This window comes from Magnolia sinica, chromosome 8 (genome assembly GCF_029962835.1).
Source record: "Magnolia sinica isolate HGM2019 chromosome 8, MsV1, whole genome shotgun sequence".
NCBI lineage: Eukaryota > Viridiplantae > Streptophyta > Magnoliopsida > Magnoliales > Magnoliaceae > Magnolia > Magnolia sinica.
In genome coordinates this window covers 73,811,965-73,839,861 of record NC_080580.1, presented here as the reverse complement: position 1 = coordinate 73,839,861, position 27,897 = coordinate 73,811,965, and the positions used below count along the sequence as shown (strand labels likewise).

General features: G+C 40.0%; 1 protein-coding gene across 1 annotated transcript in view; it reads right to left on the bottom strand.

Moving 5' to 3' along the window:
• Nucleotides 1–207: 207 nt before the first annotated feature.
• Nucleotides 208–27,897, bottom strand: part of LOC131254311 (protein GET4) — a 70,170-nt gene continuing 42,480 nt past the window's right edge. The window contains exons 7-14 of the mRNA XM_058255302.1: nt 24,295–24,451; nt 22,526–22,616; nt 21,523–21,606; nt 17,064–17,110; nt 16,247–16,375; nt 13,473–13,557; nt 12,319–12,401; nt 208–551 (exon numbers count right to left, since the gene is read on the bottom strand). Of these exons, the coding sequence (XP_058111285.1) occupies nt 548–551; nt 12,319–12,401; nt 13,473–13,557; nt 16,247–16,375; nt 17,064–17,110; nt 21,523–21,606; nt 22,526–22,616; nt 24,295–24,451 (680 nt within the window). The 3' untranslated portion in view covers nt 208–547. The remainder of the gene's footprint in view (nt 552–12,318; nt 12,402–13,472; nt 13,558–16,246; nt 16,376–17,063; nt 17,111–21,522; nt 21,607–22,525; nt 22,617–24,294; nt 24,452–27,897) is intronic.

Below are 27,897 nucleotides of genomic sequence, written 5' to 3'. Positions count from 1 at the left end.
TCTCCGAACATTTATTGACACGCACACACACACAAACAATATATATATATATATATATATATATATATATATATATATCAGCAAGACTTTACTGATAATATCCAAAGAAAACTAAAAATATTGGTTCAAGAAAGTCCTTGGCTGAGAAATTGCAGAAACGTTTCCAACTTTGGAGCTGACAACCACAGCCACGCATGCGCAAAAGGATGATTTGAAAGACTAAATCCATTAAGGCGGCAGAATTACAACATTCAATAGAAATCAATAAAGGAATATCTTACAAACTTCCATAATATTATAAGAGATTACATTGACAGACTTGCATCAGAAAGCTCTTACAAACTGTTTTCTTTTTCTTTCTTTTTTGGTTCATCATCTTGTCTTCCAAAAGATCTGGCCTTCTTTTATTTCTCGAAAAAAAAAAACACTGACAAATAAACAAAATGTCGTACCATGTCATCTCCTCGGGTGAAATGAAATGCTGATACAAGACTGCTAGGTAGTACAAAGAATGGGGAATATCTTCAAGCAGTGAGTTCGCCTCCCATCATCTGCACCACAAAAAAAGCACCATGTTATATTTTCTACATCCACATCCCAACACTACAAATACCATCGTAATCATTTGAAACTGTTGTTGAACTCTACCCTCCCAGCATCCTCAAATCCTCAAAAGTCCCCAGCAAAGGTACTTCATGGGAAAAAGCTCAAGCATCCATGAAAAGTTGAAAACTCCAGTCTGAATAGGGTCCTGCCCAAGTATCTAGTGTCCCCATGCCCCAAGTCCATGCAAGTGGGAGATGGTTGAGTTATTCAACTGTCTCTCCCTTTCTTTTCTTTTTCTTTTTTGTTTTAACCCCCTATTTGTGTCAAAGGATTAAAATCTTCCAATCCAAGAGAATTTTGAGGCATCTCCATAAGTCAGCATTCTGTACAACTGAACCATGGCTCCACTCTACAGGTTATCGCATAACACACAAAGGAGCCATTTGGATGCAAGCAAGTTTTGTACCAGATAAAATTGTCTAGGTCATGTTGTCTTGGATAGGCTATCTAGGTAATGATGTCTTGGACTATTATGTTCATTGTTTGCCAAATACCTTGGAACATGGAGTAAAATGGATCATGGTTTACGTGGGGAGCTTAAGATGGATGGCGGCACAAGTAGCACATATGGTTCATGCACATTAACACATGAGACATGTAAAGTACTTGAAGATTGACAGTGGCGCACACAGCACATGTGACATGTGCACGGAACATTGTGTTCCCAAGTGCACCAAACCAAGCATAAGCTTTCCTTATCTTTCTTCCACATTTTTCACGAGGCATGCAATCTTTACTTTATTCCACCATTTGGGGGCACTGTCCCTATTTTCTTATCCAGAAATGGGTTACACAAACCATGAACAACTTTTCTGCAGCAAACAGCCTGTGCTGGACATAACTTTTCTTGCATCCAAACAACCCCCGAGTAAAATCTTGTGAGGGTGTATTCATATCTTCGCTTCGTATTGGTTGGGCCATCAACTGGCCTTTCAATAAGCTTTTTTTCTGTATTAATTTAAATAAATGAACAAAGAACACTTGCAGTGTGCATTTGTAGCATACAGAAAGAAAGCCGCTTGAGTTATTTATACTTGCATGAAAGTACTTCCCACATACAAATTGTTTAGGAGAAAGCATACGCCGAGAGATGAGGGAAAAATCAGGAGGGTGAAAAGTCGAGAGATACTTCTCGAATGTGAGAGAAAAATGAAAGAAGAATCGAGGAAGAGAGTTAAGCCCAGAGGGAGAAATTTTTGTCATCAGCGAGGCAGATCAGGAGCGAGAGGAGCTCAGTCTACTAGAGTAGTGCTGAGAGAAAGAAAAGGCAAGGGATGAAGACAAGGAGAGAGATTCCTTCAAAGTGAAAGTGTCTTGTCTGTTTGGAGTTTAAGAGGTGAAGATCAGCTGCCCGTCTGGAGTCCTGAATAGGAGAGCTACTCTGAGAGGTGTAGAGAGTTTTCCAGAAGTAGCAGGAGATTCAGTTTCTACACCCTCAGTCGGGAAGCTCAGCCTGGTGTCATCCCCCGAGGGAAGGAGCCTTTGGAGGTTGGGTCTCATCCTGAGACCGTTGCTGCAGGCGGTTGGACAGAGCGAAGAAGAAGACCCTATCGTCCTCCCTTTGGAGTTCCCCACTTTTCCCAGAAGAGTGGAATGAGTACCAGTTCTCTAGAGTCTTCAGGATGGTAGGGGTAGCGGAGGTTGTCATCCCAAAGAAGAAAGGATCCCCTTCATGCCACGGCTTTGTGTTCGGGTGCACAAAGATTGTCGAGGAGGCTACTCGCGCCATTGCCATCCTCCACGAAGTCAGCTTCATTGATTGCAAGCTATCCGTTCAAAATGCTTGGTATAGCCTGGAAGTCATCAACAAAGCTTCGATTGGTAGCGCTAAGGAGGATAGTGGCTCAAGACCTTTATCCCTTAGGGTAGTTAGACATCCTTGGGTCCTTGCTCATGCCTCAGTGGTAGACTCACAAGAGTTTCAACATGAGGGCATGGGTTCGAGTACCCATTGTGATGGGGACATCACGCACACACGCATGCCCCCTACGCACGTACGCAAGGAGGAGAAGGACCCCACCGTCAATCGATGACGACGTCTAGGGAGGACCTCCTAGCCAGAAGACTGTGTTTTGGTCCCTTGGAGTGGACCCGATCATCATGTGAATCACACCATTGGCTCTCATGATCGTGACCCACTATTCTAAACGATCTAGTACTTTGAGTTTTAGTTATTTTTGTTATTAGGAACATTATAGACGGTTTAAATTGCTTTGATTAGTTGTTATTTGTGGTTACTTCATCTCTAAGTAATAGGTTGCGCATATAGTGCGAGTTTTGGCGTATAAGGTTTTATTATAAATAGACACCCTTGTAGTTTTTTTATTCATTGAAAATTAATAAAATTTCTGCGTTTTCCTGCTCCTTTCCGAGTTATGAAAACATAATTGGGTGCAAAGCCCTCCCTTCTTCGAAGGGCTAAATACCGTGGTGCAAAGCCACACCTATCCCAATTCGCCCCCACCTTCTACCATCCATATTTCTCCTCCTACAATCATCTACGCTTCAAATTCATCCTCTATTGCAGCCGTTTTTCTCTCTATAGCAGATTTCCAGAATCTGACCCTGCAGGAGGGCTGAAACTTCGGTGGAGCACCACGTACAAACCGTGCATCGGATCGCTCTGAAATTTGAGAATCTTGGAGTCCACCCCTAGCCGACCAGGGCCAAGCTAGCCTTTTTTCTAAATAGCGGGCCCCACACGTGTGGCAGGGATCACACGCACGTGCATCTAGGCCATTGTTGCCGTCCACACGTGCGGTACTTCTCTGGTTCGTCTCTCTCCTCTCTTTCACTCCTCTTTCACCCAAAAGCCCTAAACCAAACCCTAAATTATTCAAATCCCCAATTTTATGCCCTTTCTTCAACCTTAGGGTTCCCCGAATTGAAATTTTTGAATCCCTTGGATTGAGGGAATTATTTCTGTGCATGAATGAATGAATTTACCCTCCTCTGATTCTTGTTTGGTCTATAATTTTGATTGATCCGACCCTAGCATATGTAGGCATGGATCCACATAAGATTCTCCTTGATTGAGTGTTTGAACTTTTGTGTGGGATGTGGAATTTTGTGTAATTGTTTCTAAACTAATGTGATTTAAAGCCTGAAAATCTTGCACATCATACTTGAATTTCATGTCTTGCATCAAAGGTATCAGAGCCTAGGGTTTTTGTAGGGGAATGCATTGCATGTTTAGGGTTTAGTTTGTTTACGTCCATTATGCATCAAGTCTCATCATATAGAGCTATTTAGAGGTCCATAATTCCTGATATAAGCTGCTAAAATTTCTGTTATCAGAAAGTTAGCAATTCACATTGCTGAAATTTTCTGTTATCCCTTCATTTTGACAGCTACATTGCTAAATTTTGGTAGCGTTGTGTAGTTTCCCTCATATAGAGTCTCATAGGATCATTTAGCCCCATTTAGACGCATATAGTTGTAATAGAAGGTCTTTTAGTTGAGTTAGTGGTTGTATGCCCACACGTACGCGTTGTAGTTTTCGCTTGCACCCTACACTAAACATGGAGCAATTGCAAGAGTCAATGAACAAGCTGACCCAGCAGTTTGAGTCTTTGAGTAAGCGCTTGGAACAACATATGAACCAACACTGTGAACAGCTTGATATGCGCATTACCCAACTAGAAACTCCCACCAGAGCAAACCCCACCATTCGGGAAGATGCCTAATCTCAGGCAGGTGGTCAGGAGAATAGACCAAGGAATGAAGGTGGCCAAAGAATCGGTTATGGGCACGCACCCGTGCACCCATCCTCTGAGGGACATTAAGACCACTATTTTGAGTGGTACAACATGTACCGCCTTGTGGCTAGAGATAGTGCACCAGAGGCTAGTGTAGAGTCACCCACTGAGGCCATTCCAGTAGTGGATGAGTTTCATGATGTCTTTCCTGATGTTCTACCGAATGAGTTTCCCCCTATGAGGGATATAGAGCACACCAGAACATGAGACACTATATTACCTATAGCCGAGTTTGCGTTTAATAGTTCTGTCAATAAGTCCACAGGTCTAAGTCCTTTTGAAGTCGTTACTGGTTATAAGCCTAGGAAGCCTACTTATCTAGTCCTTATGTCACTGTCCCATAGGCCATCAAAGTCTGCAGAATCCTTTGCGCATCACATTCATTGATTGCACCAAGAAATCAGGCGAAAGATCACTACTAGTAATGAACGTTACAAATTTTCTGCAGACCAGCTTAAACATTTTAAAGAATTCAATGTAGAAGACTCTGTGATGGTCTACATTAGGCCCGAGCGGTATCCTCAGGGGGTTGTTCGTAAATTACACGCGCGTAGCACTAGACCCCTCAAAATTATAAAGCGAAATGGTCTTAATGTGTATGTGGTAGATCTTCCACCTTCTATGGGAATTAGTTTCACATTCAATATGGAGAATCTAGTTACTTTTCAGGGGACCACTGATACTTTGTCCAGCCCTTCACCCAACCATCCTGATTCCTCAGACCTGTCCCTTGATTCATGGCCCCCTCCCGACCCATCTTCCCAGCCTCTACCTCCCATACCTACCCTTCCCATACCCAGAGAGGAGATAAAGGATATCCTGGACCTTTAGATAGTATTAACATCAGACGGCGGATCTCAAAAGTTCCTGATCAAGTGCAAGTCACGCCCAGCTTCAGACAGTACGTGGCTCACTGAAGAGGAGCTTCAAAGACTTGATCCTGACATCTTGAAGCGGTTCAAGAGTTTTGTTTCGCCAGACGCGAAATCTCGAAGGAGGACCCCACCATCGATCTGGATCGATGACGACGTCCAAGGAAGACCTCCTAGCTAGGGGACTGCATTTTGGTCCCTTGGAGTGGACCCGATTATCATGTGAATCCCACCATGGGGTTCTCAAGATCATGGCCCACCATTCTAAACGATCTAATACTTTTAAGTTTTGGTTATTTTTATTATTAGAAACATTATGGACGGTTTAGATTGCTTTGATTAGTTGTTATTTGTAGTTACTTCATCTCTAAGTACTAAGTTGCGCATATGGTACGAGTTTTGGGGTATAGGGTTTTATTATAAATAGGCACCCCTTGTAGTTTTTTAATTGATTGAAGATTAATAAAATTTCTGCGTTTTCCTACTCCTTTCCGAGTTATGAAAACCAAATTGGGTGCGAAGCCCTCCCTTCTTCAAAAGGCTAAGTATAGTGGTGCGAAGCCACACATATCCCGATTCGCCCCCACCTGCTACCATCCATATTTCTTCTCCTACAATCATCTACGCTTTAAATTCATCCTCTATTGCAGTCGTTTTTCTCTCTACAGCAGATTTTCAGAATCTGGCCCTGCAGGAGGGTTGAAACTTCGACGGAGCACCACGCACAAACCATGCATCGGATCAAGCTAAAATTTGAGGGTTTTGGAGTCCACCCCTAGCCGACCAGGGCCAAGCTGGCCTTTTTCTGAGTGGGCCCTACACACGTGCGGCCGGGATCACACACACGTGTATCTGGGCCATTGCTACTGTCCACACGTGCGGTACTTCTCCGGTTCATCTCTCTCCTCTCTTTCACTCCTTTTTCACCCAAAATCGCTAAAACTAACCCTAAATTATTCAAATCCCCAATTTTATGTCCTTTCTTCAACCTTAGGGTTCCTCGAATTGAAATTTTTTAATCCCTTGGATTGAGGGAATTATTTCTATGCATGTGTGAATGAATTTACCCTCCTTTGATTCTTGTTTGGTCTATAATTTTGATTGATCCGGCCCTAGCATGTGTAGGCCTGGATCTGCATAAGATTCCCCTTGATTGAGTGTTTGAACTTTTGCATGGGATGTAAAATTTTGTGTAATTTTTTCTGAACTAGTGTGATCTAAAGCCTGAAAAATCTTGCACATCATATTTGAATTTCATGTCCTGCATCACACTGTGGTGAGTGTGGGGGGGTGTGAGTGCATGTGAAAAAAAAAAAAAAAGGCAATTAGACATCCAGGGAGATTGAGCGGTAGTAAAGCCTTAACTAGTCATTCATTCAATGGTGCAGTGACTGGAGGCTCCGTTAATACCCCCTCTAGTCATGGATGCCAACAACAAAGAACTGGCCAAAAACCTGGATGAACCTCAGGTCCAGAAGATCGATTCTGAGTCTGGACCTAAGATCAAAGTTGGTCATGCCTGCGACCCTATGGCTCAGTGGTAGACTCACAAGAGTTTCAACATGAAATCATGGGTTGGAGCACACATTGTGGTGTGAGTGCGAAGGCATGTGTGGGGTGTGTGAGTGTGTGAAAAAAAAAAAGAAGTTGGCCATGTATTAGAGGATGCAGCTTTTACCCCTTCATGGAGTCTTGTTGCTCAGACCAAGAAGGGAGCCTCTCTTGGCAAGATGAAAGTCTAGTTGGAAGCTTGCTACAACCTTAAGGAAGACGCCTTCGCCCTTGGGCCTTTGGGAGATGATGAGTTGCTTCTCTCCCTCAGGCCAAACGAGAACATTGACAGAGTCCTCATGGTAGGAGCCCTCTTCAACAGTGGCCCAATTGTCTCTCTGTGCAAATGGGCTAAGAGATCCATCTTCGGCTCTTAGGACTCCTGGTTCCAATTCTGGGGCATTCCTCTAGAGTTGTAGTGTCAGGATTTATCCTTGCTCTTGATTCATGAATTGGCGAAGTTATGTCTTTTGATCCCCTACGAAAAACATGGGGGAGGTCCGGGCAGCCTGTATCCTCGTAAGGAAGAAAAGGCTCTTCTCCGCCACCTTGAGGATTTAACTCGTCTGGAGGTTGAGGTGCGGCAAGAGGCTAAGGGGAGGCTCAACTTAGTCTAGTTGGGCTTCCGAGATAGGTTGGGCGCCATTGCTCCGCCTACTCCCGGAGGAGCTACGACCATCAGAGATGATGTGTACTTAAGTTTGGGCGGAGTATCAGATCCTTCTCAAGCGATAGGTGATCTAACCCCCTTGCAGTCGACATGTGGTCCCCCTAGCTACATTCCTTCAGTGGCAACAATTTGTCTCGTTCTCTCCGCCCCAACTATCTCTACCCCTTCTGCCTCGGTTGGTCGCGTGGCTGGCCAGCTACTTCCCTCCCTTACAATGTTGGCATGTCCCCTTGTTGTTGTTTCCATTTGCTCTGATAAGGTCAGCCTACCTTCTCTGGTGATGTGTGGCTTGTCTTTGCCTCCCCTCAAGGCAATTGTCGTTGTCACCTGGGAGAACCACCCTGTTATTGTCAATTGGAAGCACCCCTCAATGACACATGGTTGGCTGTTATCGCCCTTTGAGCCTATTGGCACTGGTTGCTCTATTGTCGGTGTTAGTTAGGTGATCTCTTCAGTGACACATTGCCTCATACCATCACCATTCGAGCCTGTTGTCATTGACCACTTTTATTACTCTGGTCCTAATGTCTGTCAGTTGCATCTTTAGTGACACATGGCCTTCTCTCACCACCTTTTGAGCCCACTGATGGCCCCATCATTCATTGCTCCGACAATGGTGTCAATAATGGTTGTCTCCATTAGTAGGGCAGCCTCCTCGGCGATGCGTGGCATGACCCCCACTCCTTATAGTCTGCGTCAGAGAGCCTTTTCTCCTCCTTACACCTAGCATACAGTTATAGCCCTCCCTTGTGAAGGTTGGATCTATCCAAAGTTGGATAACCTTGCCTTCTCTCATATCACTGCCAAGGAAGTCTCAACCCTCAAAGCCCCGTTCTCTAAAGAATAAATTAAGGATAACCTTACCTTCTCTCAAATTGTTGCCGAAGAAATCTCAGCCCTCGAAGCCCCATTCTCTGAAGAATAAATTAACGTCAAACATGGCACTCTTGCTTCCGGTTCTTTGGAAGAATCAATTGACTTCTCCCATCTTCATTTGATCTGGGGGAAAAGGATTCTCCATCAACAAAGACAGAGCCCCGCGTCCAAATGGGTTTTCCTTAGCTTTCTTCCAAGTCTTCTAAGACGTGATCAAATCAAACCTTAACTTCTTCTATGATTTCTTCGTCGAAAGTCACTTGTTACATAAAATGGGAGCCTCATTCAGAGCCATTATTTCCAAAATTGATGGTGCAGACCAACTCAAGGACTTCTAGCCAATTAGCCTCATGGGGGCTCCCTACAAAATTCTAAACAAAGTTCTCGCCTGTAGGCTTATAGATTGGTCCTCACCGGTATTGTCTCCAGAGCCAAGGGCACTTTTGTGGCCAACCGGCAAATCCTTGATTTCGCCATCATAGCCCACGAATGTATTAATTCCCGCCATTGAGAGGGAAGGAGTGGAGTAATCTGCAAGCTCAACATTGAGTAAGCCTTTGACCATGTCTATTGGGACTACCTTGACTACTTGTTGGGTTGGCTCGATTTTGGTTCAAAATGGCGTAGTTGGATTCGTGTATGCATCTCCTCTACAAAATTCTCTATTCTCATGAATAGATCACCTAAAGGATTCTTCCAAGCTGTCAGAGGTCTGAAATAAGGTGACCTGCTATCCCCTTTTGATGCGGACATCAGTGGTGCACCATTTAGAGTGTACCAAAGGAGGAGGCGTCGCCGACAGAGTACCGGAACGGAGTTGATGTGGTGGAAGTTGGGTCCATTGGACCCATTTTCTGACGAGCTACGAGTGCAGGAGTGGCATGGCTGCACCCTGACCATAGATCCATGGGTCGGATTTCACACCCTTCCACACAAGTGTTTTAATTTTAGGAATTTTTTTATTCTTTTCCTTATTTCATGGGTTTTAGTGGACTTTTACTTTTTTCCATAGCTTATATATACATTGTGAGAAACCCTATTTTCATTATTATTGAATGAATAGAAATTCGTCTCTTTTCTTCCTCTTTATTCAAGAGATTAGGGTTTCAGGATTAGCCCTTGGGTGTTGAGGATTCTTACCCGATTTCAGGTTTCCTTCTTTGTAGATCTTTGAGGTGCAGGAAAAGGTAAGAATCATCTTCCTTTTCTTTTGATGACAAAAGGACCCGTACTTTATTCATCTCGAACCCTTCGTTCTTCACCCCTTTCGTTCCTCTCTGGATACCCCCTTTCTAGTTTGAACAAAAAAGAGGAATGGTTAGTTAGTAGAATCAAATCCAAACTTAACTGTGAACTGACTTATGCTAGATCTGAGATATCCTCATATCCCTAGGTCCTCTCTTTTTACTGTTTACGTGATCTTACGCTAAGGAGCATGATCCTGACGGAATAACCTCATCTTTGTGTTGAGATTTACCTAATCCCTTTGATTGAAAACAGTTAGTTAATTGGTGTATTTATTTGAATATTCTTTAACCTGATTATACATGCATCTAGGGTTAGGTCATTACATGTCCCTGCATCACCTTTCTGTTTCGTCATTGTTGTTGAAGGCCTTATTGTCAACGACCACTATTCTCTTATACGATGCCGATGAAGAATTCATTGAGAACTTGCATAACACAGTGCGTTATTTGGAGGCAATCCCTGGCCTTAAGATCAACATATTCAAAAGCAAGCTACTTAGTATCAATCCCCCCTCCCTTGTTCTAACCATGTTGGCAACTATCTCTGAATTCTGGGTTGGCTCCTTCCATTCCTCGTATCTTGGCCTCCCTTTGTGTATAGGCAAGCTTGCTGAGCATTTGTGCAACAGTCATCAAATAGATTGAGAGAAAGCTCTCCCGTTGGAAGAGTCATTATGTCCCTTGGGAGGCCGTTTAACTCTCATTACAGCCGCTCTCTCCAATTGTCTTGTTTACTTCCTCTCTTTCGTTGCCTTAAATCTATTTTGACCAGGTTGGATAGGCTCAAAAGAGACTTCCTTTGGAGTAGGAGTACTGATAGTCTCAAATTTCACCTCTTTAGTTGCCAAGTGTGCAAACCAATCTAAAAAAGGTGGTACAAGTATCTGGAAGTTAGCCAACTTGAACTCGACCCTTGTTGGTAAATAGATCTGGCAATTTGGCTCAGAGGGAGGCAGCCGGTGGAGAGAGATCATCACTTATAAGTATGGGACTTGTGAGGGAGGATGGTGAACCAAGAATTCGCTCGGACGAGGAGTTGGAAGAATTCTTTCGGCTTCTCGAGCTCTTTAGAGGCATACATCCTTCTTGGGAGATAAGGATACGTATGTGGTCCAAGAACAGGTCGGGCAATTATTTAGTCAACCCGCTCTTCTCTAACTCTTTACACGCCCCTCAAGAAAGTCATGTTTCTATACTTTCTTCACATAGCCCTACTGAGACTCACCTAAAGTCATTGCCTTCGTTTGGAGAGAATCTTAACTATAGATAATTTACCGTGAAGAGTGATGACTCTTGACAATATTTGCCTATTGTGCATAGATAATGCGGAATCGATAAACCGCATCTTTATCCATTGCCTTTCGCCCATGGAGTGTGGTCCTATATCCTCACTCTCTTCAATACCCATTGGGCTATGCCTTATTCCGTCAGAGGATCTCCTTTTTGCTTGGCATGGGTGGAGGTGTCGAGAAAGATTTCAAAGCTATTTGGTGGCTGGTCATTATGGCAACCCTTTAGGCTATTCGGAAAGAGAAGAATAATTGTTGCTTCCAAAATTCTTCCTCTCCCATACCCGTGTCATCTTCTCAATCAAAAGGGAGGTGGCGGACTGGTCATGCTGCCTCCTGATCATTGATCCCTGTATTTTTGTATAGTTTTTTTGGGTTGTAGGCTCTGCCCTTCTTTTCTGCCTTTGGCGGCCTTCTAATAAATTTATTTTAATCTTCAAACACATAAAATAATAATAATAATTGTACTGTGCAATTTACAAATGCGGAGTTCCAAAGAATTGCTACGGTTAGCCAACTGTAATGGCGAAATATGATTTTGTAGTTTAAAGGATCTGCTAGTCATCAAAGATTACCCAAAGGAATTCCACTACTAAAGACATTCTATCACAAAGATTACCAAATTCAAGCAGCTCCATCTGTCAGTGCATCAGCACAGTTCAGATAATTGCATATGTTCACCTACCGGTAGGGGCACAATATGATATAGAGAACTTGCTAATCACCTTGTGTGTATAGCCCTGTCCGACCCGCATGCATGCATCCACATTTGACAACATTTACATATGTGGAACGTCTGAGCCATCTATCCAATCCTTTAGATTCCATGGCCCAAATATCAGGCTGGTCCACTCATTAGGTGTGACACTGTACGAAACAATTGGATAGTTAAAGAAAATTTGGTTTTGCCAGTCTATCTTGTTCCATAAAGTGGCCCACCTGATGAATGCACGGCCCTGAATTTTAGACTAGGGCATCTACACAATGGCCACCTGACAGATGACTCAGATGTTCCACACATGTACACCATTTGCAGATTGGAGGATGTATGGGATTGCACTTTGCATGCATAACTCGAGGAGCGGGTAATCTCCATTCCTAGCTTTTCAACTTCCGCATCATTCCTGTATGACTGGCGAAGCATGGTTAACAAGGTGTTCTGTTAGAATACCAAACCGGGTGATACCAATACTGGTACAATGATCACACACGTATGTCACATGCAGCTTAACCATATCCTATTGTGCTGAGGTCCACTAATTTCTGAACTCAAGACATATACTTAACAAAAAGGAAAAGAAAACAACTCATGACTTATGAAATCTGTCATATGGGATGCCCACACCAGCTCCCCTGTAATGGTTTTGAGGAAAAAGTTATTCCACATTCCACGTAATTTGCATATGAAGAATTAAAGTATCACATTTACTTTCAAGAGAGAGTACTAACACATTGAAGATATCTCCAAACATGCCTTGCAAGCCACTTCTACGCTTTATACCATAGAATTTCTCTGCAATTTCATCCAGTAACTATACAAGCAAAACTCAAGTCAGAATTTTCATAGTAGTCAAAATGAACAGAAGAAACTTAGGGGTCGTTTGGCAACATGGATTTGGGGGGATTTGCAGGGATTTCAAATCCCCTTGTTGTTTGGCACCATAAGGTAACTGGGGGTTTCAAATCCAGGGGGTTTCAAATCCCCTCAAAGAGGAGGTTTGAAATCCACAATGAAAGCTTGGATTACATCTAAAATTCTTCCAAGAGTTGCATGTGTCACATGTGTGTCACTAGACTATTAATCTATTGGACACATGGCCCACTAATGATATCCCAAAATAATTAGATTAGCAATTACATCACTATAATTACTTTAAAACGATGATCAGCGCCGTTGAAACATTGTCCATGTAAATCAATGGTTAAAAATCATTGGTTAGTCACTCAGATGTGATCTTGTGCTTGTGGTCCATCCGAGACTAGGAATTTCATCATTTTCGGGCAAAGTATATATTTCAGCGGGCTTATTACAACCATTGTGTCAAACATTATATACGTTCACTAATTAAAGATATTAAAGTTGATTTAGTAATTAAATTCAAACCCCTGTAAATATATTATGCATAGCTACTTTTGGATTAAAGTAGATTATGAATCCAGGGTGCCAAACACAATAGGAGGATTTCAAAGCCAAGGGGTTCCAAATCTATGCTCCCAAACAGGCCCTTAATGTAACTGAAGATTTGACGCTAGCTACAAGTGCAAGAGAAACAGCTAAACGTGAAAAACTATATGGGGAAAAAAAAACATAAAAAAACAAGCTCAAGAGAGAATAGGGTGCAACAAAAAGAAAAAAAAAAAAAAAGAACCCAAGAACCATTTCGCTGCCTAGATAGAATGCATGATCGTTTTAGTTTTATAAAAATATAAAGCAAGGTGTATTTGAATAAACATGTCAAGAAAAAATTTCTTAATGGCTAATAAAGCAAGGTTTATTTGAATAAACCTGTCAAGAAAAAATTTCTTAATGGCAATGAAATGGTCTGAAACAGTGGCATCAGTAAATTAATAGTTCCTTTCCGGGACGAGAGAAGAGACAACACCTCATCAAATGCAGGATCCCTTTCTATGCTCAGCTTGTAATTTTGTCTTAATATCCGAAAGAGTGGCAAAGCATCTCTTTCCAACCTGCATATTCAGACATCACACCAAAGTAAGAGACATGGATTCATGGGTCGTTAATAACTCACATGTCGAAGTGTTATAAACTGACCATTTGCAAATACAAATATTGAGCAGTACCAAAGCACACCAATATCCAGTAGGCCCTCTAATAACAATATTTCCCAAATGATATGGAATTTATTCAGGCAAAGCTGGCCAAAAGAAAAGGAAAACAACTTATATTGACGGAGTTTCTCTATTTTCGCTTATAAAAAAGTGTTGCTCCTTATATCTTCTGAAAATTCTTTGTATTTTCTATACTCAATCAACGCAAGCTAGTGAATGGAAAAGGTCCAGATGCCCTTTTTGAATTATCCATCAGAAAACTATTCATCTTTGATCTTGTCAGGCTGAGTCATATATTGTTCTCTTTTACAACTTCAACAATTAAGGAACCATGCTATGGAATTGCATCCTCTATGATTGATATGCAGTCACACCCTTGGCATAGGTTAGGCCTAAGCCCACCCATGGATATCAATCACGATTCCCTAGTGTGACTTTAGCAGATCCCGCGTGCATATCAAGCATGACTTCAGCTTTAAAAGGATAAAGTATCCAGGCTTCTCTACAGAATGTGGGTTGAGGCAAGGCATTTGGGAGCTCTTGAATGATGATGCACCTATTGTAGGGCCCCGCATGTACACTTAGAAGATGGAAGTGTGAAAAAACCTAAATATTTATGTGTGCAGGTATAGAGCTTAAAAGGCTCAAAAAGTAATTTTTTAAGGGATTTTGGTTTTTGATATATGGTATGGACCCCACACACAGCCATTGGCAGACCAGTTTGAGAGCATTTGGGAATTAAACTTGTCTACAGATTTGATGAGCCCCAAGCCCGTCATTCGCTTCTATAAAGCCTTGAAGGCTAATTGCTACAGAAAATAGGGAAATTGTTAAACCCCAAGTGAAAAAGGAGCCTTAGGATTTTGAAGGTAGTTGCTATATTAGAATCTAAGGTGATTCAAATGGGTGGGTTGTTAGAAAGTCTTAGTCCAAGCTGAATATGAGTATTGCTATATTAGTGGACTATCCATCATTTTCCTTTTTGAGAATCTTAGGTTATAGTATGGCTAGTCACTAAAGTAGGATTGCAAATTCAACTCCCCCCACAAAATCAATGTAGCACATGGGTTAAAAAAAAAATTTAAAAATAAAATAAAATAAAATAAAAATCTATTTATTTATTTTTATTATTATTATTTATTTATTTTATTTTTTTTTTGGGGGGGGGGGGGCGGGGGGGTAAAGATAGTTTTGTTAAAAAAACAAAAAAAAAAAAAAAGAAGCTCAAATCAAAGAGAATAAAAAGATTATGAAAGATTATCAAGGAGAACAAGAACCAAACACCATTACAATCCAAGGGAATCCTAAAACAATCTGCTTTTTCCCTGGATCCCAGAAAAAATCCTATTCCTAACTCGCCTGAAAACACCCTCACCAAAATCAGCCTTGCTACAAAAGGCTCTGTTGTTTCTTCTTTTCAAATAAACTGCTGATTTGGGCGGGCATACTATATGTAATGATATAATACATGACGATAAATAAAAAGAAAATAAAAGTAAGGCCATTCCATTTCGACAAAAGACCCACACCCCAGTTCCATAGCTTTGCGTCCGCTATCCCGATCATGATTTTTCTACCCCCAAAGGTAAAGGAAAGGTCCTTCCCTTTAGGACCAGTCGTGGGTGAGGAGGGATTCGAACCCTCGACACAGTGGTTCATAGCCACATGCTCTAATCCTCTGAGCTACAGGCCCCACCCCGTCTCCCCTGGATCTATTCCCAGGAGTACCCTCAAAAATGAATCTTTCCTCTCCTTAGCCATTTCAGGTTAAGAAGATGTTAAAGCATGTTTCTTCTCTCTAGATAGACCATAAAATAGCTAGTAGAGAAAGCCACCAAGAAATTTTCCTTCTTCAGCCAAGCCTAACTCCTTGCCGAGCTGTGAATGGAAATGTGGTTGGCATCACCCATGCCATTCCAAAAGCAGAAAATTGGTTCGACCATAGGGCTGTCAAGAAAACATAGTGCAAAATGGAGATAAAATAAGAGAATAGAATAATGGAGACCAGACTGAGATTATGAAACAAAGGAGAGTAAACAGAGATGGTTCAGTCACATGCAATAAAGACCTAAGATGGCTCTGGTGAGGGGAACATTAATCAGGGTTGACTGGCCTGAAAGGGGGATGAGAGGAGCACCTAAAAGAACTTGGGTTGAGGCGGTGAGAAAGTATGTGGAGGCTTATTCAGTTAACGAGGATAGGGCCTTGCATAGAATTGATTGGCAAATCAGGATTCATAAAGTCACCCCCAAATGGTTGGGATGGGTATGATGATGAGGACAAGGACGTACATGGTGGGGCCAACCTGACAAATTGCCTGGTTGTCACAAACACGTCAACATGTGGGGACTCTTCCAGAATAGCAAAGCTTAGGAGCTAGTTTTACTCATCAACTTGGCTGGCATGTTTTTTGTCTTCAACTTTTGCGATTAGTCTAACCATCAGTACTACAGAGTTCATGATACATTGAGCAAGCATTGGTTTTTAACTACTACCAAATTCCAATATATCCCTTTTCTAGTAGCAGCACAATTGTTGACATACACAAACTCTAACAGGAAAGGGAAAGGAAGAGAGGAAGACTTACGTCTTCACAACATACACAATGAACTGGATCAAGTCTGATTTTGGGAAGTCAAGCTGCTTGGATTTCAATTGAATCTTTAGTTCATCCATGAGGCAGTTCGCATCTCTCAGATTCCCTAATGATAAATACCTATCAGGGAAAGGAAGCATACTTTGTCAGGGTCAAAAGCATAAATATCACTTGGAATTTTGAAGTAATGACAGACAGTGGCCAGTCATGAAGTGCTACAACAACATACAATATATTAGGTGCTAACATATTGTATATTTTTTATTCATTTGTTTTAACTTTTCCAGCTTCATTAATAAAGATTTTCAATATTTTACAACTGGACTTTGACTATAGTGTGCATTTGCCAGACTGTCAAATGGTGCTGGCTAATTCACCGCACATGTATATCAATCCAGAGTGTCCAAACCATGGTCCTAGATGGAGCATAGTGTGAAAACATGCTGATCGAATGATCCTAACCATCTAAATGGCACCCATAAAATGGACAGTGGAGAAGAAGAGTAGTCAGGAGTCGTAATTCAACATGCAAATTCAGATGGTTAGGACTGTCCGATCAGTTTGATTTTTGGTCTATGCTTTATCCACAATTAAGCCACAATTTAGTCTGTACTGACACACATGTATGCCAGTTCATCATGGATGAAATGCCACCAATGTTCTGTGCATGTCAACATGTTGGCTGCCTATCTCTGTGATGGTAACACTGATGTTAGAATAAATATATTGCAGACAGGCAGCGGCTGAGCAAGTTAAGAATCATTTCATGTATAACCAACAAGAAGTATATATTATTCTACATACTTACATTAGAATTGCACGTGCAATGGCCAAATCGTCTTCTCCTGGATAGCACTAGATAATTAAAGAGTATGTCAGTAAACATAGATGGCGAACTGTCAACAGACAATACGCAATTGTTTGCCTTCTTAATGCAGCCGTTGGCATATACAAACGCACTCAGTGCAAATGCATAGCTTGCCTATATCATGTCTTGAGCATTAGCAAATGTATAGAGCCTGCCATGGAGCAGGATTCTGTACATGGGGTACCCATTAGTTCGTGATCGAGACCACTGATTTGATGGGCCCACCATGGATGGGTTATACCCCAAAATCCTTTCCAGTTTAAAGAAACAGAAATTTTGATCTTTTGGGGGGGGGGGGGTGAGAAAACTTTTATGAAAAGAAAGTATATTTATAGGCAATGATTGGTTACTTTGTTTATACTGAATTAGCATCCATCAGGCATGAGCCTATACAATTTCACTATAAACACTGTTATTAGATTGATAAATTGCCACTTATGAAATGCATCTGGTTGCATGGTAAAAGTAACCATTTATCTCCCCTACGTCTAGGAATGTAATCATATGCTTAAACTCCGCCTGGAAACAATGTTCAACTGGTCCCAAGACCCGAATGAGTGTTGACTCAAGTGAGCAGATGGCCATAAAACTTTTGTCAAAAATCATGTGAATTTCTGTTTCATAACTCTAAGAATCAAGAATTAAAATATTTGAAGTAGCATCTGAGTAGCTCCAATGGAAGATAAATGATGAAGAGCCGATAGAGATGGTTCGGCCATGTTACTAAAGCCAGAGACAACCCTCATTAGATGGGAAACTTTTGACTATGGTTTAAGAGCCTAAAGGAGAATGAGGGAAAGACCTAAAAAGACTGCTTGAGGTGGCAAGGGATATGAGGGCTTGTATGGTTACGGTAGTTAGGGCATTGGGAATGATTGGCAAAACATGATCTGTCAAGGCTGTAAAAACCTTGCAGGGCTGAATTTTTTTCATGATTGAATAAATAGAGTGAAAATGGAGGTATATTATTTATGGACTTCTCAAGTCAATCTGGGAAGATTCTAAAAATCTTCTCAACCCTATCTAAAAGATTTACCACCATGGAAGCTTCTAGAACTACAGAATACAGGAATACCCGCATATGGTCATACTAAAGCAAACTACAAGAATATCATCATAGTACAAATTATCCCTTCACCCCCAACCCAATGGGACCGGCAAGCAGCTTCTTCAAAAGGCGTGGGAGCCATGACATCTCCAACGGCCAACTTTCTCCTGAGCCATTGAAAAGATCCCATTGCAAAGCTTTGGAGAAGACGTCAAAAATTTGTTGTTACAATGTCACAAAAAGAATATCTTAACTTCACTTATGGAAACTTTCTATAGAACCGTGTGACAGTCATTCTTATGTACTTGGTGCATGCGTAAACGTCTGAAGCCACATGTTCACCGCTGAGTATATTGTCACAAAACAGAGTGACCAAGGTAGCACAAGAGATAACAACATTGCAAAAGTATTGGGCTAAGATAAACACAATATCCAGTAGTCGATCTACTATCATCAAGTTACAAGAATACCCTCAGAGAACACAAAAGTTACAAGAATAACTTCATAGTACAAATTATCTCTTAACACTCGCCCTCAAGTTGAATGTCTCTACGGATCCAATGGTCAATTCTCTCTTGAGCCACTGAAAGCAAACCCTTGGCAAAGCTTTGGTGAACATGATGGCGAATTGTTCTTTACAAGGTCACAAGGAGAACCTTTGCCAATGGAAATTCTCTTGATCCAGGTCACGGTCTTACTGATCCTTGAGATTTAGATATGACTTAGCCCAAAACCTAGTATCAAATTCCAGCACACAATCTGTTCCGCATGAAGCCTTAGTTCTTATCTCATTCTTGAGATCAATATTCAATCTATCAGCAATATCAGCCAATATATAGAGATCACCTTACGGTCCTTACCAAAAACCTAGTTTCCAAATTTCAGCAGATAATCTATTCCCATGAAGCCTTACTCCTTATCCAATTGTTGAGATCAGTGTTCAACGTATCAACAATATCAGCCGATATTATTGGATATTGCAAGGTACCAATACAAAACATGGGGGTATAACCAAAAAACATCCATGTATGGATGATAATATTGTCGATACATGATGATATATCACAATATCTGCAATATTTCCTGTGACATCTGCGATATTTCATGAGATATCTAAGATAGTTTCCATGATATCAATGATAACTCCTGTCTCCATGCCACACAGGACCTACAGTTCATTGTTAGATTATTATTTTTTTAATAGAACTGAAATTTTGTTAAAAAATCACAAAAGCAAGGAAAGAATACAACCAAAATAAAACATTTGAAAAAGGAGAAACCGCTGAAGCGGTCTTAACATAAACAGCCCATCCTGAAACAAGACCTTTAACTTTCCTAACAACCTCTTCCACACTCTCACACTCATTTCGAAAACACCGTCCATTCCTAGCTCCCCAAACCACCCAAAAAAATGCCATGATGGTCAATCTCCACAAGCTTTACCAGATTTACCAACTCCTTCATGCCATGCCCACAACAGCCCCTCAACTGACTTCCGCATCACCCAAGCGGTTTGAAGCAAGCAAAGCAAGTGTGGGAGATGATCAATCGACTCCTCATTTCCCATGCACATTAAACATATATTTTCTTTTTGTTGGAAATTTTCGTTGTTGGATATCAAATAGATATAACTCGCCCACAAAGGCCCCTCAACTGCATTCGTTGTTGGATATTTTCTTCTCTATATGTGGCAATTAAGCAGGAGTGGTGAATCTACAATTGATATCTACATTACCTCAGTTTAAGTTCACTCCTCACCAATAATAATAATAATAATAATAACAATAGAAAAAGAAATATTTAATCCCCCTCTTTGCTACATCAAAAAGGCAAGATTGGGATTGATTAATGAAGGAGTTGGAAACTCAAACTACATTTACCCTCCTCTAAACACAGGCAAACAGAATGTTTGTCATTGACACTAATCCCGCATTTCAACAAGCATAAAAGAACATCTCCACAAAGGGGTAACTCCAAGTAGATCTTAAACCAAAGTTTTTTTTTTTTTTTTTTTGTTCTTTTAGTTTTTGGATCTATTGCTCTCTTTTTTATTCATTGTATTGTATGATATTCGAATTATATGAACTCCTTTTGGAGATAATTGCATTACTTATAACTGATATAGCATAGTTTTGTCCTCTAAACAATGAAAAACTATTATCCTCTTTCTTTCTTTTTTTGCAACATTTTGAATTCTAAATGTGTGAGCATGGGCTGGTTAACATCTCCTTTCTGAAGTTTCACTAAAAAATTCCACCATTTCCTAAAGTTTCCCTAATATTTCCCCCATAGCGTTTCCCAATGTTTCTAATGACATTTTTGTATCCCAAGGGTGTGAGACATGGATTAGCATGAAAATCCACATGAAGACACATATGTAGAAAGCGTCACGATCCAAGATGATAAACAAGAAGAATCCATTACTGGATCAATTGATGGCTCGACAGGTGGATTGACTGATGACACTACGGATGGATCAACTAATGAATCTACCAATGGATGTACCAATGTACTGACTCCTGAATCCATCAATGGATCCACCAATGGATTGATCGGGATCCTATTGACCAACAGACTGTAAGAGAGGTTTTTTTTTATTAAGATGGCAGCAAGCAGCAAAAGAATTGTATGAGAGGTTTCCTGGTAACAGTTGTATGAACCTGCTTAGAAAGGTTCATATCAGGTGGGTGGATAATCATAAAACTATTGCCAAGAAATAAGTGAAATTCTTGTTTGGAATATAGCAGGATTCTTAAAGGCCAGCCACAAATAGTTGGGCCAAGGCTATGATGGTGATGATAATTATGAATTCATGATGATATTCAAGCAGGCAATCGATCTGCAAACACTTTCCAAGAAATCATGAGAATTCCTATTTTGAATCTTGAAGGTTGGCGAAATAGGATTTGTAAAGCCAATACCAAAATAGCTGAGACGAGGCTACGACAACGACGACAACGATGGTGTTTAGCTGGCATGACACCATGAAATACAATATGCAGATAGACAAGTTCTATATTTGGTAACATTTTATAAGGTTCATTTTTTGACGTTGCATTTCCAATAAGATAGAGCCAAGGCGTACCATAATGGCTGTTACATTATGTGTTACAAAGTCATAACAGCCATAATGGGGTCAACACAGGTTTTCTTCCAGTTTTTTTTTCCCAAGAGAGAGAATGAGAGGAGAGAGGGGGGGGGAGGTGATGGTGGTGGCCTTTATGGCCACCATTACTATTATGGAATACCATTGATATAGCAAGTTGGAATTAAATTTCCAAAGCAATATAGCTTGACCTTTACGAAACGCTATAAATGATACAGTTCAAAGCATAAGACAAGAGGGCCAACCTTGCCCATAAAATTTACTAATTTAGCAGCAAACTTCTCTGGGTTGCTTCCTCGAACAAAATGGAATGACACTCTAGCCATGTCCTGCATAACAACAAGTATATTGGTCCAACATGTACCAGCAAAATACAAGAACTAATAATTGGAAAGACATAAGATACAAGTTGGAAAAAAAAAAAAAAACAAAACAAAACAAAACAAAACAAAACAAACAAACTTTGCAATGAGGCACTGAACAATGTAGAAAACAAGGACAGCAATTTTGAACGCATTCATCAAATTTGGACCATGCATTAACTGAAGGGAGATGTGCAAATCATCCATGTAGCGCATCATAGAAAAAGGCCGTGTTTGGAATCCCACGAAATTCACCAATGCCCCAATTTGGGGCCACTCATTTCTAGAGTGAGATGACTTAAAATCATATCCTTCGCAAAGTGAGGCAAAAATGGAATGAAACCAATTGAATCATGTTTTCCTCAGTGAAACACAACCACCACCTCAGCTCATGAATGACATCATTTAAGAATAAACCGATGCATAAATTTGTGTCCAAACAAGCCCCTTGGGAGCCTAGTGAAATCTGGTTTCTTCTCTGTCATGGATTTAAACAACAGTCTGGACTGCGACTCGCCAAGGACCAAAACCAGAGCAACTCACCCTACATAGGCCCACATCAGCCAATTTTGGTTGGTTTCAGTACCATTTCAGTCAGTCGACTTGTTCCATTTCAGACTGAAACTGATACAATTCCAACTAAATAAAGTCATATTGGATGAATTCTTTTAAACCAATCTCTGTAGAAAATGTAAGATTGTCGCTAGAGAAAACTCTATGAATCTTTTTTTTTTAATGTTTGCACCAACTCCTTGAAACCTCAAACCTTGGGGTGTGTGAAGCCATCACATCAATGAATCTTAATTAGCACAGCATCAGAAGGCTTTTTATCTTTTAACACTTGTAACCAGAATTTGAATAAAATTAAATTTCCCCTTGGTCTTACCATTTCAGGAGATTCTGTGTAAAAATATTCAGCTAACATATCATGTAATTCAGGAGATCCATTCCTAGAAGCTCCAAACTCTGCAGACCACCTGATTAAAAACAATGAAAAAGAAAATTAGTAATGCAACTGAATCATCAAATACAATTAAGAAGCATTCACAAAAGCGAACTGACATATCATATAAAGTACAGACCTTCGAGAACAACAGGAAAAATAGGTACAACCTTTTGGGCAGTGAGAGAACAAGAAGATCAACATTACGCATCAAATTAAAAGAGAATGAGCTAAATGGACTTGAAGTCAAGCAATATTTCCCTATATATTTTCATATGATATTTTTGTATCCAATTGTCTGTTTTACAGCTCATCAACTATATTAAGTTCCCAAGGTTGGAAAACTCCCAGCTCAAACTCAACTAGGCCTACGACAGTAATTAGACTCTGGTGAGTCAGATCAGTGACCCAGGCAAGTCACGGTATCTTTCTCGTATTATACGCATGTGTAGGATCAAACTCATAAAAGGAAAATGTAGATAAGGTGTATTCACTTCCTTCTTTTTTTTTCTTTGAAAGGTAAGATGCATTCACTTTCCTTTTTTCTTTAATGGGAAAAATAAAAGCAACCCCTAAAATATTGTCAATTTTCCCTTTATTTCTTCTCTTCCTCATCACCATCGCCACTGATTTAAATATCAGTATTGATGCACATATCGTACCCTTGAAATATGGTATCGCATGGGAACTATAGCATTTATCAGGGAATGTATTGCAGTTTGATGAAAACATTTGGAAATTATGGAATTTTTCAAAGTACTTCAGGATATGTTGAAAGAGACACAATTACACACTTTTTTTCTGAAAGATAAAATGATTACGCACTAAAAAGATCACAAAAAACAACTATGCACAAGAAGTTTCCTTTGAATAGGGTCCTAAAACATGCGCTATCTGACAAAAGTGATGCAATTATATCCTAAATGAGTTCATATAATTCATAAATCATACAATAAGTATGAAACAGATTCCCCTAACAAATCTAGGAGAAAATAGATTTTTGTGAGGCTTTTTGGCATTTTTTTTTTTAAAGTTTCCGGTGGGGGAATGTATCGCAATGTATTGGCAGTAAATATCGCAATGTATCTAATGTGTTGACGATACCGGGGAATTTTATGAAGGTTGTTTGGCAAAAAATTACAATGTAATGACATATTGTCATATATAGGCAATGCATTCCAATATTTTGTGTGATACAAGGAATGTGGCAACTCCCCCTGTATATCGTATCGGCCACATGTGATATCAATAGTATTGGCCAGTGGCCCGATACTATCAATATTTAAACCACTAACCACAGCCAAGGCGCTAATAAAAACCCCAAATTGATGGATAACAAAATTCCAAAAATCTATTGCGAAATACAATTATTATTATAGGGATTTTTCAATTACCATAAACCAAACAATGATTTCAATATGCCCCCAAACAAAACGTTTTTGTCATTGTCACCATTGTTGCAGTTGACATGCATGTCACAGATCATCATTCAAGTCATCAAAGTTGTTCCAATATTGTTGATGACAACCAGTGGCCTCATACTTTTTTGAATGATGATGGATCTAATTAGACAAACAAAAATAGCAAAATACAACAAAACTAAGCAAATTTCCAAACCAAAAGTATTCAAACAAAAGCATGCACATAAAGAGAATTTCCAAACCAAAAGTCAATGATGCAAAATATATATATATATATATATATATCCTCACCTAATTGCAGCCTTCAAGAATGAGGAGCAACCCTCAACACGTGTTTTTGCTGCCACCATGGCTTCTGAAAGTTGTTGCATTTCATCATCATCCTCATCCCCCAAGTGGTGTGGCAAAGTAATCCGAGGAAATTCCTGGTAAATCTTCCTGACACGATCTAATGTAACGCTTTAATCATTATTGTGTGAATACCATATAGTAAAAATAGTAGATACATAGCTAAGAAATAAAACAACTACCAGACATGAAACAAGACAAGGCGTTTAAAAAAAAAAAAAAAACAAATGACATTAGCCCAATGTAAAGAACTCATATCAACAGGAAATGTATTGCATTGAACATATAGGCAAAATTTGGAAACACGTATTCTTATAAAACAAAAAATAAAAAATAAAAAGGAAAGAAAGGGTAATGAGTATGCAATTATTATTTCTAGGATAAGTATTGAAACATGTATTCCATTTTTGAGGAGTCGTGTTTGGATGGCAAGTGAAAATCTCATATTTGTGAGACAATGGTCATCTAGTTTCTCGTTCCAAAGAATCCCAATTTTGGAATTAATGATTGCTTTGTAGAATCCTCTCCTCTTTGCTATCCAAACAACTCAAACTGCCACATCAATGAAAAACCTTGTCAATTTCCACTGATTTCCATGGAATTGGTGACATCAAACATGCCTATAATAAATTTCTATTTATAAAGTAGAACCAAAAGCCGACCCCAATTAGTTAGGATAAGGCTTAGATGATGATGATGATGATGATGACAACAACGACCATTGATGATGATGATAAATTTGAACTACAATATCATTACCAAGCATTTGGAAGCCATGGTTTGACGTATATGCAGTTTCAATCAACCTATTAGCTCAATTCCACAATGCATGTAACAGAAAAACATTAATTGTTGAAAATAAAGGGATGGATGGAGACTACTACGATTTCATTCATGGGATGGGGACATTAAAGGCAAAGTTTTGAATAATGGTATTGATAAGCATATCATGGTGTACCATAAAGGCTGTTACGGGGCCATAAAGGCCATTACGTAAAGGTAACGGTGGCAACCGTTACACGTTACGGGGTCGTAACAGCCGCCATAGCCGTTATGTAAAAAAATGACCCGTAATTGCTGTTAACGGCACGTTACATCCCCCATAAAGGCCATAATAGTTCTGTAATGGTCTATTACGGGACAGACACATGTTTTTCATACTTTTTAATCAACATTACAGGGCAGATACAAGTATTTCGAGGGTTTTTCAATAAATAAACAAATAAAAAAGAGAGACCATAATGGCCGTTATGGGGTCGTAATAGCCGTTATGCCCTGTATCGTAAAGGTAACGGTGGTGGCCACGGAACACCTTGCATATCATCCTGGGCCAAAAATAATACATATATATATAATGAAAGGCTTATGTGACCTTATCAAAACTATATCAGGCCATACAAGCCCAAAGCAGCCCAAATTGTTTTTGGTGCCACGAAAAAATAAATAAATAATTATTGGGAAAAAAGGAAAAAAAAAAAAGAGTTAAACATCAGAATTGTCTTTTTTTTTTTTCTTCTTTTTTTGTGCGCATTTTTCTAACATGTATTCAATAGTGCTAGACCATTCTTAATAAGAATGTTGTGTGTCAGCTAGAGTCCTACTGAAAGTCAACCATGTAGTCCTAATCAAATATAAATCAAGCATCATTTGGTGGATTAAGGCCCATTACATATGGATACAACAAAAAGAAGATGAAAATTGGGGAAACATGATGGTTTTCCCTTTATTCCAATATTCCCAAAATGCTCTCTCTCTCTCTCTCTCTCTCTCTCTCTCTCTATATATATATATATATAGAGAGAGAGAGAGAGAGAAACGCTCAGCTACGCACTGGTTCACACGTCATTACGTGCGAACCTTCCTATCAACCGTCGGATAAGGCTGTCCGCACCTTTGCACACATGTCTTATGCATAGAATCTAAACAGTCCAAGTGATGTGGCACCCCTTGAAACTCTATGGGCACAATTTTCAGCCTGATCCAAAACTCTAGTGGGCCATAGCAAAGAGAAATGCAAATCAAGGGAGGAAATTGTTTCCTTTTGCCATGGCCCACAAGAGTTTTGTATCGGGCTGAAAGTTCGGCTTGTGAGGTTTCAAGGGGTGCCGCATCACGTGGGCCATTCAGATTTTGTGCCTAAGACATGTGTGCAAAGGTGCACACAGGTGTTCACGTAAGAAGGTGCGCAAGTGAGCATATATATATATATATATATATATATATATATATATATATATATATATATATATATATATATAGATACACGGAAACGCTCACCTGCGAACCAGTTCGTACGTCTTACATACGGATGTTTTTGAGAACTCATCATATTTGATGAGTCTTGCAAATCTGAACGGTCCACATGAAGCAGAACCTCACGACACCCCCTAATACGAATTTTTAATATGATAAAAAACTTAGGTGGGCCATGAAAAATGCAAACAGTTTCTTCCCTTGATTTGAATTTCTCTTTTCTATGGCCCACCAGAATATTAGTTCAAGGTGAAAATTCACCCCCTAAGGTTTCATGAGATTCCGCATCTTATGGACTGTTCAGATTCGACACCCATGACGTGTGCAAAGGTGCGCACGTGCGTAGGTGAGCATGCCTCTATATATATATATATATATATATATATATATAAAACTACAATTACAACCCAACGCTAGGTGAAAAATCAAGCTGAAAGTTTAGCAGACGCAACTGCTTTGACATATAGAGCCCATTCTGCAACATCAAATTTCATTACGCAAATGATTTCTTCAATGGGATGATCCTTGTCTTCAAAACATCAACTATTCCGACCTTTCCAAATAAACCAACAAATCCCCATAGCAATCAGGCTCCAAATGGCTATTCGAGACTTGCCCACTGCCACTCCGTGCCAAGCCCATAAGAGATGGTCAACAAAAAGCAACATCACTAATGACATATGAAAAAGTGATATGAAGTGGACCCAAACTTTACACGCAAAGGGGCAATGGATGAAGAGATTGTCAATGGACTCCGCATCACCCATACACATCAAGCATATGTTGGGAAGAACAAGGGATCGCCTTTGAAGGTTATCGATCGTTAGAACTCTTTTCCTTCCTATAAGCCAAACAAACGTTGCGATCCTCAGAGGGGCCCCATAGGATCAAAAATGAAACGGAAAGGAAAGTGAGGTAATCGGCTCAGAGATCATATTATAAAATGATCGCATTGAGAAGACACCAGAGCTATGTTCTTTCCAGATCATCGAGTCTTCATCTTGGGGCGAAGGCGAACTATGTTCATTACTCTTCTCGATCTCCCAAAATGGTCTATTCTGAATTGATTCATCAAATCCCTCTCAAATCTTGTGTTTTGATCCTCAAAATAGGCTTAATCTAGTCTAAAATTAGTTTCTAAGCTTCCTTCATGACTGAAACAAAGAAGTGAAAAAAAAAAAACCGAGAGAGAGAGAGAGAGAGAGAGAGAGAGAGAGAGAGAATTATTTTAAAACAAAGAATTCAAAATGGGGGGATGGAGGGAGCTTCTTAGCCTTAAATGCATCATCAATT